Below are 17,858 nucleotides of genomic sequence, written 5' to 3' on the forward strand. Positions count from 1 at the left end.
GGTCGGTAGCTTGGATTCTATAATAGGTACCGTCAATGCATCCCATTGATCTACCGGACCTGCATGACCGAAAATGATCGCATCGATTCTCGCACTGTATCAATCACCGAGAACAACGCAGATGTTGACTCAGCCTGTGGTGAGTTGAAGCTAATAAGTCGGGCCACGTATATTTCAGCCAGTTGTTTTAAATTGTTATATCTTGTTCCCCACACTTCCTCGTAGCTGAGAAATTAACAATGTCGAATTATCGGGCCATACACTTTGAAATACTTTGTCGTCCGAAACGTATTAATAGTCATAGGCTGGTAAGGATTCTTGAGAATACGAATCAGGTAACATACATGGCGTCGTTGAAGGAATTATTACAAAACAGGCCGCTAGGAAACTCAAGATTACATGGAATGTAGAGTCGGAAGTCAAGGCAATTATGAAACCAAACCAGTATTGCTGAAAATTCTTCGACACTCTAGTTGAGTCAGAATCTTTATGCAATAAAAGAGGAAACAAGAAAAACCTTTAACAAATATATACGGGGGAAAACTCCGAATCACGGGATTTGTACAAGGCTAAAAAACGCGAATTTAAGAAGGCATTGAGCAACCAAAAACAGGATTCGTGGCAGGATTTCTGTTCTGTTCATGAAGGGGACCTCTGAAGTAAGTCGATTACAAAAGACGTTCACCAAACACCCGGTCTCCAGACTTGGTTTAATATGAACGAAGGATGGTGCCATGACGGAGACTGTAGAAGAGTCATTATGTACTCTCATGGAAACCTATTTTCTAAAAAGTTTCAAATATAACGATCAGTGGCCTTCTCCAAAAAAAGGAAATAAACAGTGAGGAAATATTTGAAGCAGAAAGGATAGTGACCACAAATACAGTTAGGAATGCCATCTTGACATTCGCTTTATTTAGACCACCGGGGTTGGATGGTATATTTCTAGCACTCTTGCGTTGGGGAATGAATCTGCTCGCAGGTAGGCTCACGGAAATATTTAGGGCGTTACTGGCAACAAAGTACGTCCCCACAGGGAGCTGCCCACAGGGAGGTGTGCTTTCACCATTTCTGTGGAGCGCGACCATAGACTCTCTACTTCAACAGCTACACTTTAAATGCATATACACAATACATTATGCAGACGACGTAGCACTGATGGTGGACGGGAAGTTCCCAGATACCATTAGAAACGTAATGAGAATTGGTTTCCAATGCGTCGAGCAATAGTGTAGGAAACAAGGCCTGACTATCAATGAGGTGAAATCAAATACTATTCTCTTCACGAGAAAGAGAAGTCTATCAATGGAGCTCTTACAACTTTTGGAAAATTACATCCGCATTTCAAAGTCGGAGAAGTATATAAGAGTTATTCTATATAACTAATTGACTTGGAATGAATATGTGATTGAAAAGATCGGAAAAGCAAATAGAACTCTATTTCAGTGTAAGAGAGTGTGCAAAAGACGATAGGGGCTAACCTAGAAAGCAACGTAGTGAATCTACACGATCATAGTCAGACTTATTATAATATATGCGTCAGTTGTCTGGTGATGTAAATCCACCCAAAACAATATTAACACCGGCGTTAGAGGTGATGTTAGGTCTGCTACCATTAGATTTATATAAAAAGAAAAAGGTGGCACTAGCGGCAACTCGCATGAACTGGAGTTCCACGTGGAATCACTTCGGAAATATGGTGAGCCATCGGAAAATTCTTAACATCGTCCAGATTCCGGTCAAGGAAACGTAGATGCCATTGATGATGATTATGAGGAAAGTTTATGTGACAGAAGTGTCCTATAGAACACTTATAGTGGACGGCCTTCTACATGATGAATATGAAACGAATGAAACGTCTTTACCAATGACTCCTTGATGAATGACAGAGCTGGGGCTGGAGTTTACTCCTAAGAGCTAAAGCTAGAGTGCACTTCACATCTAGGAAAATATGTTTCCGTCTACCAGGCGAAACTTATGGTGGTCACACATGCTCTGGATAATCTAATCCCAGGTGTTTTAGAAAAAAATAGCACTAGACAACCAAACAGTTATTAAAAGCATGCAAAAGACGTGCGTAGTCAACAGCTTAGTACAAGAATGTATCACGAAGGTCATGGAATGTGCTCATGCAAATGAGGTGACAGTCATATGGGTTAAAAGGTATATCGGTATTGAGCAAAACGAAAAGGTGATGGACCTTTAAATATCATGTAATAACTTTTGCGGCCCAGAGCCCAGAATACCATTGACATACAACATGACTTCAGCCTATATCGATAAGTGGATAATATGTGGTGAAAGATGAGCACTTGTAAACAGGCTAAACTCAAGATGCCAAAACCAATGGTCTATGAAGCAATAATAATAATAATAAAAGAGTATACGTGAAAATTGCCCAACAGCCGGTACTGCGGCCAGAAGAGACCTATTGTACCAGTTTCACTATTGATTAAACAAAGCTTAAAGCTTTGTGAATAAAGTCTAGAACTAAATCTAGAGAAGAGTTCTTAATCTGTTCTGGTGACAGAAATTCTTTATGAAACAGGTTTCTTCTGTGCGTTTCTTAAAGCTGGACAGTCACAAAGAATATGCATGGTTGTTTCCTCATCTTCGAGGCATAATCTGCATTCCGAGTTAGCAGATAATTGTAGTTTATGAAGGTGATATTTCAGACCATAATGACCTGTAATGAAGCAATAAAAGTGCTTAGTTATCCGCGGAGAGCCCTACGTTAGCTGACTTTATTGATAACTGGACATGGGAACTTCAAGCAGATACTTGTAGACTCTGTCTAGAAGAAAATGAGACATATATTGCAGGTATAGTGCCAATGTTCACCACAGGCAAGCAGGAGGATGACTTGGCAGCCAACCTCAATCTAAATCTTCATGGATAACGATGAGACTGCTGGGTTCATTTAGTCCAATACCTGTTTGTTCTGCACTTGTTGACTTAGTATGCATTCCTTGGACCAAATCTGACAAAATCTGCATCTGAGCACGTATCAGCCGCTAACTTTGCGACTAATTCAGTTGGTTGTCTTGCACAGCAAGCTATTATTCTTGTGGCAGCATATAAAGAGATTCCTCTATTATCAAGTGTGCTGACGTTAGCCCTTGACTTTTGTTTGGATCTCAGCTGATAGGTGCAATTGGGTCAGCAAAATTTATGTTTATGTCTTGGTTGAAATATAGCAAAACTCTGGCTACTTATCGGATATTCATCCGATTTGCTTTTTACAGTAACTAACGCAGTAGTTTTAATTACCAGGCAACAATTAACAAATGCGCAATCAGATTCAGAACTTGCATTTGCATTTACGATGATAAAAGTGTATTTGTAGAGCAGTTCATGAAATCTCATACACACTCTACAATACGAGAAGAGGAGTGGAAAAGGAATGCCTCTCGTTAGAATTAATTTAAACATTGTTATTCAGTTGCACTTTATTACCGAGAGGTTCTTTGACTTTTAAAAACAATATTCATTCATTTCCAAAAGATGATAGCAACTGCTGATATAAAAAAAATTGCAGTTACAAGCAATAGTTGTTAATGTTGATAACAACCGAATTTATAACCAATTTTGACATGCAGCTGAACAATAATGTCTTAGTAATAAAGTTTGTTGTAAATGTATCCGGTATAAAAAATTAGTATGGCAGCGAGCTATAGCAGCGGCCAAACGAATTCGATAGCAATATAATTGCAAATTAGTTTGAGGCACCAGTACCATTCACTTTGACAAAGCAAAACATGGTCCGTTGTGGTTAATACGTGGACAACGAAAATCGCTGTTCAGGCATCATTACAAACTCTTAATGTTTTTTTAAAAATTATTGTTATTTTTTAATAATATAAACAAAAATTATTTAATTTAAAATTTCAATTATTTTCACTATCACCCTTTGCACTCGCCTTTGCTTCCTGAAAGTCAAGAAAAAGTGATTTTGCGAAACTAAATAAATTAAAGGTTTAGTTAAAAAAGCAAAGTCAAGGGTTGTCATGTGATTCTTATAATTTTATGTATTTCATACGTTGCATATGGTTATATTAAATTCAACAAAAACTAAAAGAAGAAAAGAAACTAAAAAGAAACTTAAAACAAATTTAAATATAGTTTTTCAGTTAAAATATGAAATTAACGTTTTTTTTCATCAGTTCCTCTCACCACACTATAACGTTCTCGCATGGTGAGTTTTTCATGATACATAAACGACAAACTCAAAATAAGTGACAAAAGGCAAGTGAGAACATTCTCACAAGAAATCGTTCGTGTTCAACAGTGTGTAAGTGACTTTATTTTGTTTCAGCCCTTCCTTGTTCGTTGTGCTTGACATTTTTATGATACATTATCTCTAGTATCATTCCTAAAAAAAGGACATAAAAATTTATATCATTTTTCTGCATTTTGTATAAACATATGCAAATATGTCCTTAAATGACTTACAGCCCATTATACGGCGTTTACATTGGCCGAAAATGGCTCATTTTGGTCAAAAATCGAAAATGAGTATCGAATGCCTCATTCTTGCATATAAAATTTCAAGCACAAAAATGAGCAATTTTCTCACATTCTGTATGAATGACGTTCGAATGCATTCCACATACGTTCCAAATGCAAAGGAATCCATTGAACATACCCTAAATAAAAGCTCTTCATGGCATTTTGACAGTTTGAAAAAGCTGTTTTTAACATATTTACAAAAAAAGGTAAACAAATGTTTGGTGGTTGCATTTTCTTGAAAACGATGCACTGCTTTTTAGAACTTTTACTTCCCAAAAAGTAATTAATCGAAGTTAAAAATATGTTTTAAGTTTCTTATGTAAGGTTTGAAGGCATATTTAACCTTCATGCAACATTTTTTTGGCACAGGCCAAAAATCAAATCAACATGCAAGTTGAAAAATTAGATGTTGAAATGAGAACAAATGAAATAGAACGAATGTAAACACTTTCAAATGGCTCATTCAAAATGAGCCATTTTCGGCCAATGTAAACGCCGTATTACTCATATAATATTTAATATAATAAAAACATTTTTTTTTTAATCTTCCCTTTATTTATACAACTGCCAAGATTTGGCAACTGGTATATATTTTTACATAGTGGAAATTAAAAGAATAATTCAAATCAATATTGAGAATTACATGTATAAACTATATAATAAAAACATAAATAATAATAATAATTCATACACAAATAATAATTTAAATTTATAGTAGGGGTATTCAGGCAACTAGGGTATTCAAGCGAAACATACGTTAACAGTGAAAATTGTTTACACACAATTCAAACAGCTGAGAGAGATAGCTAACAAATTTCTATACAAAAGTTCATTTTAAGTTATTATTACGACACTTGGGACTATTAATCAAATTTGTACTAATCTGAGAATCACCGAAATAGTTGATTCCCTGCTTAGTTTCATTTTTGTGTGCAAATTTTTGTTATAATCAACTACTAAGCAACTAATCAGTTACCTGAATACCCCTAGTAATTTTCATAAAGCAGTTAACCACCACATTTTACAGCTGTTTTCTTTGAGTTGTCAAAAAATCAAAATGAAACATAATATTTGCTCCTCATTGATAGATTTCGTGGTGAAATATATAAATGACAGTTCATGATGGTGTGGTGTGCTTGTTGGCGGATCCAACAAATCGGTTCTTAGTCGCACAATGTACCACACTTGGCTTTGTAATTGTTAAATTTTATGCGATTGTTTGGTTGATTGTTTGTGTTTACATTTAAGTTTTCATCCTTGTAAAATTATTCTTTGGTTTTAAATACCAATTGTGATAATTATATATATTTATTATTTTTTTGTGTACGCACAAATAACAAATTATAATAAAGATTATAAGTATTTATGTGAATACAGATATAGATATATATGTATATACATAAGAATAAAGATGTTCAACAGAAAGGAAGCTATGCATATTGGCTACAAAAACAAACTATTTTTTATCTATATAATGTAGTTGTAGTTGTACTTGCGTTTTACCGACATGTTTTTTTTGAGGTTTGGGCTAACATTTACAAAAATACCATATGATGTTGTTAATAAAAGTAAGCTGACGTTTGTGACACGGTGCTTTCGTGGTACATATGGACCATTGTTAGCCGGCCACTCGAAATGGGCAAACATAAAGCACACGAAAGCGCAGAAGGATGGGCAGAAGAGCACAACATTCACAAAGTTTTCACGACAAATACGAATTGCTATACAAGAAGGTTCGTCTTCAGATCCTGCAATGAATTCACAGTTGCGTAGGGTTATCCAGGAAGCACTGCGAAACAATATGCCCATGTCAAGCATACAAACCACTATCGCCAAAAGTGCGCAGAAGAACATTTCACTGAAAAAATACTTACTGGAAATTCAATATAAAAAAAAAGTGTTCATGGTTTGTGTGCTTAATACGGATAATTTCGCCGGCAATAAAATGGAGATTAGTACAATTTTAAATAAACATGGGTAAACTACATACTAATAATTATATTTTTAACTTATAGCTGTATAAGTGCCTCAATTAATAAGTTTATGTAATGGATTTTTACGTAGATATTTCACACCAGAATGACTTAACCCCAAACTGTATTCTTCAAAACCAACTGTTGGTATCAATTGCAACACGAGTGTCACAAGTGTGTTTTGTCAGCAATTTAAGACAAAATAAACAAATTGATATTTTTTTGCTTAATAGCAAAAAAAACAAACAATTTACTATAATAATTTAATGTGCAAAATCAGAAATGCAGAAGTTAAGCTGTGGGTTTTGTAGTGGATATGCGATACATGCACGAAGTTCGAATATTAATGGAAACAGACGTGGTATTAAAAATCCCTGGAAATTAACGTTTTAATTTACCATTCAATGTGTCTCGTTTTTTGTTTGTCCAGTAAATAACGAATATTATATTAGCGCACAATGCAAATTGTAGTGAAAAAATCATAAAAGGCAAATTTCTACTACAGAAGTTCACACATTTCCGAAATTTCGTCGTATTTTGATTTGTCAAGCATAGTACAGGTACATTAGGTGCTGTAAATCTAATCTAATGCTTAGGATTAGGTTAGGTTGAGAAGGCGCGTTCTGACAGTTATCAGCAGTTCCACTCGTGGAGATATATTGCTCATTGTGATGTCCTCAAAGATTTTGCCGGAAGAGGCGGCTTGCTAACCTTTGTTATCTTCGTGTATTATGCTTGTTAAACCGTTTGGTTTGCCAGATGAAGTTAAGGAGATCTGATAAGTTTACTTTCGTTATCTTTGCCAGGCCAGTGAAAAAGTGTTCCCCAATATATTGAAGTCGCCTTGTCTGCAGTCCTGACAGACACACGAGAAAGTGGTTGATAGATTCTACCTCCTCTTCATCTTGGCAACTCCTGCATAATCCACTTGTAGAAGCTCGCCATCGTTGGAGTATATGCACAGTGTCCTGTTAGTACTCCAGTAAGTAAGAGTAAGAATTACAAGTTTGCTAAAGCCAAAAAGGCTTTTCGTTTTATTTTTGTCTAATTATAAGATTCTAACGACCTCACAGTCTTCGCAATTAGTCCATAAATTATTAGTCACCACATTGGTGAACTCCTCTATAATACTAAACAGTTTGCATATTGGTGTTAGTACTGAGAAATCGGCCTCCCTTATATGCAGTTCAGAACCTCTTCTGATCATGTCATCCGCTAGTTCATTCCCTTCGATATTGCTACTTGCAGGAACTCAGCAAAGAGAGACCTTGTCATGTGTGATGTTCATAGGTGAGGCGTAACATTTTAATACAATTTTTGATTTAACCGTTTTGGATTTAATTGCTTTCAATGCTGACTTACTATCTACAAAAATACTGATATTTGAAAGACTAATCTAATATTAAGTTATATACATTATAAAGTATTATTTTTATACAAGTTATATAATTGCTGTCATAGCCTAGCAGATTTTAATGGTGTTGAAAGAGTCAGTTTGGTCCTATTTTTCTTACGAGCTGGGAAACTTCGACTGCAGTTATAAGTGTCACTTTATCGTCGATAACAAGAAAAATTGAATAAGTCATCTTTATCTGAATATAAGTTATTTGCTGCCCGTTGGATTATTTCGTAAAAGTTTAATCTTAATTATTTTTTCGCTATTTTTCAACCTTATCTAATTATATATTTACATAAATATTTTGTACATCGTTATTATTTTTATAAATACTTATATTTTGGTTTTTATATAATTAGTGCCGTGTTCGCTGATATTGGAAACTTGTTTGATGATTTTGGACTTATTGAAACAACTGTAGATCTATCAAACCCGTCTTTAAAAACTGGATTAGAAGACCTTTTAATTGAGGATGCAATTAGCTGCGGAGCAGACGATTATGAAATCGTTGATGACAAAAGTGGATTTGTGCGGGTTTGTGATATTCTTAAATTCTTTGCTTAAATATATAATTAGTTTCAGTTTTTATTTTTTTAGTTTTTCTGTGATCCCGACAAGTTGAGATCGGTTACTAATGCAATCGAGGCTAAAGGCTATTCTGTAGAGAATACGGAGCACAAACATATAGCACAGGTAAATAGTGAAAACTTGTTTTTTTTTCAAAAAAAAAAAATAATAAATGCTAAATTTTTCAGAAAATGATTTTACTGACACCGGATGAAGAAACTTTGTATAAAAAGTTTAAACAAAAATTAGAAAATATTAATGATATTGAAATTATATATGACAATATAGAAAATGAATAAATTATTTAATAACAATTAATAAAATTATTTGATAACAATTAATAAAATTATTTTTGAATATAAAAGCAATATAGTGTACCTAAATTATAATAATAATATGCAAAAAAGCGCACAGATATTGTTTATGACTTAAAATAAGTACCGAAGCCATTCAACTCGCTAATCCAATAGAAGTTTTATCGTTGCAAGGGAAAGGGACTAAGACGTTTACCAGAAATGGGCAGGTTACTAATGCAATTGGATCATATGGCGTAGTTGAATGACGGAGTCCTTGGAAATTAGAAAGCAGAATTAAGGCATAAATAAATAAAAAAAATTACCTTTTAACTCGACTATAGAGTGTCAAAGTAAATTCAAAAAGAAAACAGTAAAATCACAAAATATCACTAAAATAATTCATCGAAATTGGTAAGGTCTATATACCAGTCTTTAGTTTTGTGATAGACGACGATGGACGATATTATTTAAACTGAAAGCGACTTACTAGTACAATCTCTGTTAAGAGGCGTAAACGGGGTTTGACCGTCTGAGTAGACGAGTGAATGCGTGACGTACATGGCTGCCCCGGAAATTTTTAAGTGGTGCTTTAAAATAAATTATTTTGAAAGTTTTTTTGATAATTCCTTTGCTTATCTTGTGAATTTTTAATAGGGTTTACCAGTTTGGAATATAGGTTGAAGTTAAACTATATACACAGTTCTGGATTAGCATTATTTTTTCTATTGTAAATAGACAATTGTATTGCATACTCAGAAATAGATTATTGAAAAATAGACGTAATAAGATATAACTTATTTTTTAAATATATAAGATTTTTAAACTAAGAGATAAGTTTCAGGTGATCAACAAAATAAAGGCACGTAGTACTACAAATTTGCGATAGTAAATCACTGAACGAACTAGTTGGAGGAGCTAAGTGGTCCCGACCAAGGACAACTTACGTCTGTATTGACCAGCTAAAGAAGAAAAAATTAATAGTGCTTCAAAGTATTCTAGAAGTTCGCGTACCCAAACCTGAAAATTTGTATAAAATGTTTGAAAATATTCGAGCTACCCGAATATCTTTGAATTCAACCCGCGTGGTGTTCGAATGGTGGAATACAAGTATGCTCAAATCATATTTGAAGATCTAGTTTCAACGGATATAAATTTTATTTATTAATATTTATAAGTTAATTATCCTTGTCTAGTTAAAATTATACAAACAGTCAATGTTTTTTAGAGAAATTTTTTCATTTATTTAATTCAATACAAAATAAACTCCATTAAAATAACAGTAGAAGTAATATTAAATATAAAATATGAAATTAAATATGGAACATGAAAGTAAACATACAATTAATAATATAATATGAAATATGTATAAGTGGTAATAAATATAAAATACGTGTAATTGATACTATAAGAAAGTATTTTTAAATAAGTATAAAAATATAATTAAGACCCACATGATAGACGTTCATCCTTGTTCTCGAGTGAGCATGCTATTATTTCTTATAGTAATTGACACTATAAAAGTGTATTTTGAAATAAGTATAAAAATATAATTAAGATCCACATGATAGACACTCATCCTTGTTTTCGAGTGAGCATACCATATCAGCCATTCTTTTATTTCTGTCGGAAATAGCATCGCCGTTTCTATTTGCTATTGGATTTTCTACGCCATTGGCATCACCATTAGCTTTATCCACAGTAAACTGAATAGCATTAGCTGCTGGTTTTGTTCTTAGATAATACATTCCAGTTTTTAATCCAGCTTTCCATGCGTGAAAATGTATTGAAGTCAATTTTCCATAATTTGGCTCCGCCACATGAATATTAAATGATTGACTCTGATCAATAAAAGCTCCTCTATCAGCAGCCATTCTAATAGTAGACTTAACAGAGATTTCCCACACATTTTTATATAAATCACGTAAATACTTTGGTATTCCTTCAATATTTTGAATTGAACCCCTATTCAAAATGATTAAATTTTTCATCTCATCGCTCCACAGTTCTAGTTCAGTAAGATCTCTTAACAAATGATGATTAACAACTTGAAATTCCCCAGATAACACCCTTCTTGTATATATATTGGATGTATATGGTTCAAAAGATTCATTATTTCCTAATATTTGAGCTGTTGATGCTGTAGGCATTGGAGCAATAAGAAGAGAATTTCTAACACCATATTGTGCAATTTTTCCTTTTAATTCTGCCCAATCCCAGAGGTCAGTAGGAGTTTTGTTCCACATATCATATTGAAGAATACCTTTACTCACAGGGCTTCCTTCGTAAGTTTCGTAAGGCCCAAATTCTTTAGCCAATTCACAACTAGCTTCCAAAGCACCATAATAAATTGTTTCAAATATTTGTTGATTCAATAAAAATGCTTCTTCACTTTCATAAGGATAACGCAGTACAATTAGAGCATCTGCAAATCCCTGCACACCAATACCGATAGGTCTATGCCTTAAGTTTGACTTTTTTGCTTCGGGCAACGGGTAATAGTTTACGTCAATTATTTTATTTAAATTTCTAGTTACGACTTTGCTTATATATTTAAGCTTCTGAAAGTCATAAGTTTTATCACTAGTCACAAACATATTTAGTGCTATAGAAGCCAAGTTGCAAACTGCAATTTCATCTGGCGCAGAGTACTCAACGATTTCTGTGCATAAATTACTGCACTTGATTGTTCCTAAATTTTGTTGATTACTTTTGCGATTGCATGAATCCTTATATAGCATATAAGGAGTTCCAGTTTCAACTTGTGCTTCAATTATAGCAAACCAAAGAGCTTGTGCTTTAACTACTCTATTTGCTCTACCTTCCTTTTCATATTTTGTATATAAATCTTCAAATTCTTCACCCCAAACCTCATGCAAGCCAGGACATTTGTTTGGGCACATAAGTGACCAATTTTCATTAGCTTCAACACGTTTCATAAATAAATCAGGAATCCAAAGTGCATAAAATAAATCTCGAGCGCGGTTTTCTTCCTTACCGGTATTCTTCTTAAGATCTATAAATTCAAATATATCAGAATGCCAAGGTTCAAGATAAATTGCAAAAGCTCCAGGTCTTTTACCACCACCTTGGTCAACATATCTTGCCACATTATTAAATACCCTTAACATTGGCACTAATCCATTTGAAACACCATTTGTTCCTGATATAAACGTGCCTTTAGCTCTAATGCAATGAACATTTAATCCAATGCCACCGGCTGATTTTGATATCATAGCACATTGTTCAACTGACTTGAAAATTCCTTCAATTGAGTCAGCAACCATAGTAAGCAGGAAACACGATGAAAGTTGTGGCCTTCTAGTGGCAGCGGAGAACAGAGTTGGCGAGGCATGCGTAAAGTACCGTTCAGAGAGAAGATTATAAGTTTCAATTGCTCCTTCTATATCATTCCCATGTATACCAATTGAGCATCTCATCAACAGGTGCTGGGGTCTTTCCACAACTTTCCCATTTATCTTGAGAAGATACGATCGTTCTAACGTTTTAAATCCAAAGTAATTATAACCGAAGTCACGGTCATAAATAATAGCCGAATTTAAACGATCCGCATTTGATTTAATAATTTCATAATAAAAATCAGATATGATTGGTAGCTTTTCTCCAGTTTCCTTATTAATATAATTGTGCAGATCAGTTATCACATCTGAAACAAAATATAAATATTAAATTTTTAATAAATATAGATTAAAATATAGATTTAAAATAAATATTTTAATTTCAAATATATTGATAAATAGATTCCATATAATCTTTATTTATTTTGTATATTGCTAAAGAAATGCATACTTGAAATGGGCACGCCCATTTGACGAGTTTCACTAGACAGCTATTTGACTTTATCCACTATGTTACATGTGGAATTTCGTGCAAAAAAGTTAGGAATTTTTATATAAAAACCACTTGATGGCGCGTCCTCTTGTTGGTACCTGTTATTTGTGTAATCAATCCATTTATAGCATATACTAGTTAGCAGTATTAAGTATTTTTAGTTTTAAATAAATATTATTAATGCAAAAAGTGTTCAACTTAAAGCACCGATATCCCTGGAAATAGACTATATTGATATATAGTGCAGTGAAAAAAAGTTGCTTGTTGTTGTTGCTGTCCGCAAGAATCTAAAAAGCAGATAACATGAAGGGAATTACTAGACTAATACATAAGTTATGATGTGAATAGGTATTAGTTGTGCGAGAGGGGAGGGAATTATTTAGGAGTGAGAAAAGATTAAGGATGAATGGGAGAAAAATAAAATTTAATTAAAATAGTTGACTTCACTAAAATAAGTTATCAAATCGTTATGCCCGGCAAATTAGAATCATACCGGCTAATTTGTTCAATTACTTTAGTTACAATAACTTTCGCATCTAAGTTCGTCAAGATGTTGGTTGTTACGATTATTGTAGCCCACGATGTTCTGAAAATCAAACCAATATGGAGATGACAAAACTTTAACAATGGGATAAGATGGCGAGTGAAGTGGTATAAGGTTCCCCTAAGGAAAGTGATAGGTAGGAATGTTGAACCTAACTTAGGTGCAAATGAAGGAATCTTACAACCTTAATGAAGCGAGCATAAATTGTAAGCGTGCAATTTTGGGTGTGTACTTGAACATGAGAACAAATAAGCAAAGCCATAAGTGGAACAACAGCTCTGGTGCGCATTGGAGGCAGACGAATTTATGGCTGACAAGTAACTGGTTACCACATGGATATATCTTGACATCAATTGAGGTAGGTCTGTTCATGTTGTACGAGAAAGTTGTTTTTCATTCCTAGATATTACGAGTGGAAGTGCTGGATTTCTTACGGCTCGTTGACTATTGAAGCATTCTTTTATAACTGCTGTTTCCTAATACCTATTGAATTAAAGCTTAATTTACCTTAAAATTAAAACTTGAAACAATCATTTCAAAGAGAAATAAAATATTCCAGTCCTATAATGGAGTCAATATAGGTATCATAATTAATAACTAGTATATTACTGAATTAGATCATCAGTAGGTAATATTTACCGGAAAATGATTTCTTGGTTTCTTTGTGCAAATTGGATACAGCTATTCGCGCTGCTAATACTGCATAGTCAGCATGATTTGTCGTTAAACTTGCAGCAATTTCTGCAGCTAAATTATCCAACTCTTGCGTAGTAACACCAGAATAAAGGCCGTTTATAACTTTTAGTGTTATTGACACCTAAAAGAGAATGACTAAGTCATTAACAATTCGGACTTATGCTAATTTATGCGATTTTATGAATAGTACATATTATGAAGTAGCAAAACTGCAAATGATTTAAAAATTAAGCATAAAAAATTAAAATATTTAACAAAAAATGTAATTAAAATATTTATTAAATAATGCCAGATAAAACCTTTCATTTACTACACAATAACTACAATCCTATATAAGCTATAAAAACTACGTTGTACTAAGGAAAGGACGGACAGACATATAATTACGAGTTTATTGTTCAGATAATTTTATATTACCGTGTTAAACTAATAGAATCTTTTACCAAATTAATGTGACTAGATTAAAAAGGGGTACAAATTACTTTGATTTTAACAAAAACAAATTTTATTATTAGCAGTTATAGGAAAATATTGCCTAATCCATTAACAATGGTCTCCCAACCTCAAACTTTCAAGAACAGGACAGATAACCGAAATTTTTAATTGCATAAAATTAAAAAGGAATCGTTTAAGTAGTTCATTGTTTCAAGTAGTTCATTGTTTCAAGCAGTTAAAATTGTTTTTTAAAGAGGTTTCTAAAAATAGTTATGTACAACAACAAAAAATTTTTTTTAATATTATTTTAATTAATTGAATTTTTGGCTGACCATACAGTTGTTTCGAGTATTGCTAAATACCCATCATCAGTGGTCTTGGAAATAATTCTTTTATTTAATTATTCGTAGATAATTTTTTGAGACTGCAAGTGCCAGAAATCGAACTCGTGCCCTGTCATATTTGAAGCTAAGAGTCAGCGCTCCTTAACCAACTGAACCAAAGCCGTACTTGACTTTTACGTTCGCACATTTTTCTGGAGTTTTGTTAATTTGCTGGGAAAGTTTTATTAACAAATTTACAATTTAGATATATTACATACAGAGCATTCCATTTTTATAATTAAAATATAACTTTACCAATCAGATATATGGAGCCATATCTGATCTGGATCTGACAGATCTAGATCTATTTCTATCTAGATCTATGCGTGTATAAATATTAATGTATCATTGATATTTTTCCATATTGAAATGTTTGTATATTTAGTTTGCACTGCAGTTAACGACATAGTATTTATGTGTCCATAGGTAGTACTCAGTTTAAATATACAATGACGAACATAATCATTGACACAAGTATATTTTTAATACGGTTTTTACCCCGTTAGTACAGGGATTTTTAATTAACAAACATTTTTTAGATAAAATGATTAATCTGCAATTAAATTCATTTTATTTCATTATCTCTTAAATTTATTTTTTTAAAATTAAAAAACCAAAAAAGTTTTAAATTAGGCTGAATAAAATTATTAGCACACCTAATGCAAAAATTAAAAAAAAATATTTACGGTGATTATTATTATTAATTAATTAATATTAGTTTGTGGTAGTGTGGTATTTGGCCCAATATTTTGCCACACTTCATCGGTGCCACCTTCAGTCCTGCCTTTGTGGTTATAATAGGCTTCTTTGGACGTCTATCCAATTCTACTCACAAACGTTCAATGGGTTTGAGATCTGGAGATTAGGGCGGATGCGGTAATGTATGTTTTGCATGGTGCGCGAGTCATATACGCATATCACAAGCCGTATGTTTCAGATCATTGTCATATTCGAAGTTAAACGTGACCTATAAACTCAAGATTTCGGTACTTTCTTTGACATTTCTCTTGAGGATGGCTATATAATAATTTTTGTCCATAATGCCGTCAATGAATTCCAATTCGCCGAGAAACTCCATATCGAACATAATTAATTATTGACAGCAGAAAATAAAAAACTATTTTTTTGTAGTTTGGTGTTTAGTTTTCACCAAATTGTTTGCTGAACATTAGATCAAAATATATTTCATTGTACCAAAAGTCGATTAGCTTGCTTAATTACTCCTTTGCATAGGTTAAACGCTTCTGGTGGTTGACCTGCAAAATAAACGAGTATCGTCTAACAACACGCCAACTGTAATTGGTTTTCTGCAGTATACTCCTGATCGTTATGCGATGAATATTCTTGCCAAACTTTCGCTTAACTTAGACTGCAATCTAGGTTGAGGATATTTTTGGGTAACATTTCTTATTTTGCTGTGTTTACAGTCGCTCAAAGCTTTAAGTCAATCTGTATGCCTTGCATTTTGTAATGATGTTGTCTCCTTGAAACAATGCTCCAAATGATGTAACGGCCCCTATCCATTATTTCCCCAATATCCGCATAAGATTTGCCTTGACTGTGTAAATATAGAATTATATTCCGCTAAGATTGTGTGATTTCTTTATGATTATTACTCATTTTGTTTTAAATGGATTAAGTTCGTTAATATTATCGGCATTATGACGTTTTTAGCTAGAATCTAAACTATCACGTCATTTATAATATAGAAATGACAGGTCTTTTCCAGGAAAATGTCAGATCGATGAAATTGTGTTAGAATAGTTTATTAGAACCTCTAAGTTTTATGTTGAGGTTTTTTTGAGTTAGTGCAACTGGGCACTTTTACTATTTCTTAGCTGGGAAGTTTCTACAAAGTCCCTCCCTTCTCTGTAACTATTTATTTATTTATGTAATCCTCATAAGCTTCGCTGATTATTCGATGACTGATCTAAGATGTGCATACCGCCCCATATGGCTAGTGATTGCTCTGAGTTTAGATAGTTCTATGTAGAGCAGCCTAATTTGTTCAGCCTAATTTAGTATTTTTTGTGTTTTTTTAATTTTAAGAAATTAAATATAAGAAATAATATAATGAAATAAAATGAATTTAATTGCGAATCAAGCATTCTATCTATAATAATTTTTGTAAGGTAAAAATCGAATCGTGGTATTAAAGAGGTAAAAACAGTGTTAAAGTTTAACATACTTGAGGTGCCAATAATTATGTTCGTCACCGTATATACCTGTATATTTGCAATGTCTAGTCAGCAAATCTACTGACTGTGAATAGGATTTTTATATCATCGTTAGAGTTAATATTTGGCGTTGTTTTTTGTGCAATATTGTCTTATCTAAGTAGACTATTTATTTTAAAATTTATATTGTATTTTAGAAATAATTATTTAAACATTACTTTCAAATTTCACAACATCGTATAATTAACGTAATTATGACTAACCTCTTCATTATTAATTTTCAAAAGACTATACCTTATAACAATTTTGTTTCAAAAATATTTACAATTAAAAAAACCATACTATTTGAGAAAGATTGTTAAATTCAATTAATGGACATAGTTTTTTTTTATAAATTTACAAAACGGCAGCTGCGCCATTCAATATATTTTTTTAATTATGAATATGCCAATTTCAATATATAAAAAAGTTAAAAAGTATTACCGACACTTTATTTTAAAATTAACAAAATTATTATAGCTCAAGCAGTGTAGGTAATAATTGTTAGTGCAATTTCAAATATATATTCTTGTAATATAATGTACCGTACAACCAATAAAGTCATGTAATAAAACAAAGGCAGCATTATTGTAAGAATCAATTTTACGAATCAATTGTAAGAACCATTTACCAATTTTACAATATAATTTATTTAATGTTTACTATGAAACTTATTAAAAAAACATATTAAGCAAACAATTACATTGATGTAATATTAAATATTCCAAAGCCAATTTTACTTACCGGGTCTATATATTCCATATTAAGTCCATAACATAATTTCGTTATTCTTGACGTTATTTTATCAAAATGTACTTCTTCTTTTCGTCCATCTATAGAAATCAATGCCGTATGAACATTTTATAAATTTTGAGTATTCCATACCTCTTTTTAAAACAAATAGTTTAGTAACGACCATTATTAATCAAACTGTGATAAACGTGCACTTGCAAATACGGGAAATAATTGCGCCAAATGTTGTTATAAAGCATTG

The 17,858-nt window shown here is 32.6% G+C and overlaps 2 protein-coding genes across 2 annotated transcripts; one reads left to right on the plus strand and one right to left on the minus strand.

Moving 5' to 3' along the window:
* Nucleotides 1-5,905: 5,905 nt before the first annotated feature.
* On the plus strand, nucleotides 5,906-8,735 carry LOC119661964 (probable transcriptional regulatory protein Teth514_1449; the record flags this gene model as incomplete). Its single annotated transcript, XM_038071491.1, has 4 exons — nucleotides 5,906-6,486; nucleotides 8,238-8,412; nucleotides 8,476-8,571; nucleotides 8,634-8,735. Coding segments are annotated over exons 1-4 (843 nt in total), but the record flags the coding sequence as incomplete, so codon positions are not given.
* A 1,238-nt stretch (nucleotides 8,736-9,973) lies between these two features.
* On the minus strand, nucleotides 9,974-17,858 carry LOC119687779 (ribonucleoside-diphosphate reductase large subunit-like). The gene is made up of 4 exons (XM_038102266.1): nucleotides 17,750-17,858; nucleotides 17,609-17,697; nucleotides 13,774-13,951; nucleotides 9,974-12,405 (listed from the first exon to the last, which is right to left on the minus strand). The coding sequence occupies exons 1-4, from the start codon at nucleotides 17,781-17,783 to the stop codon at nucleotides 10,292-10,294; spliced, it is 2,415 nt and encodes an 804-aa protein (XP_037958194.1). The 5' UTR covers nucleotides 17,784-17,858; the 3' UTR covers nucleotides 9,974-10,291.

This window comes from Teleopsis dalmanni, chromosome X (assembly GCF_002237135.1).
Source record: "Teleopsis dalmanni isolate 2A chromosome X, ASM223713v2, whole genome shotgun sequence".
NCBI classification, from domain to species: Eukaryota; Metazoa; Arthropoda; class Insecta; order Diptera; family Diopsidae; genus Teleopsis; species Teleopsis dalmanni.

Coding starts and splice junctions, on each gene's coding strand:
- LOC119687779 (XM_038102266.1), bottom strand. CDS start 17,783: ATGGTCGTTACTAAACTATTTGTTTTAAAAAGAG. Junction 17,698..17,749: donor ACTATTTGTTTTAAAAAGAG/GTATGGAATACT, acceptor TGATTTCTATAG/ATGGACGAAAAGAAGAAGTA. Junction 12,406..13,773: donor AACCAAGAAATCATTTTCCG/GTAAATATTACC, acceptor ATTTTGTTTCAG/ATGTGATAACTGATCTGCAC.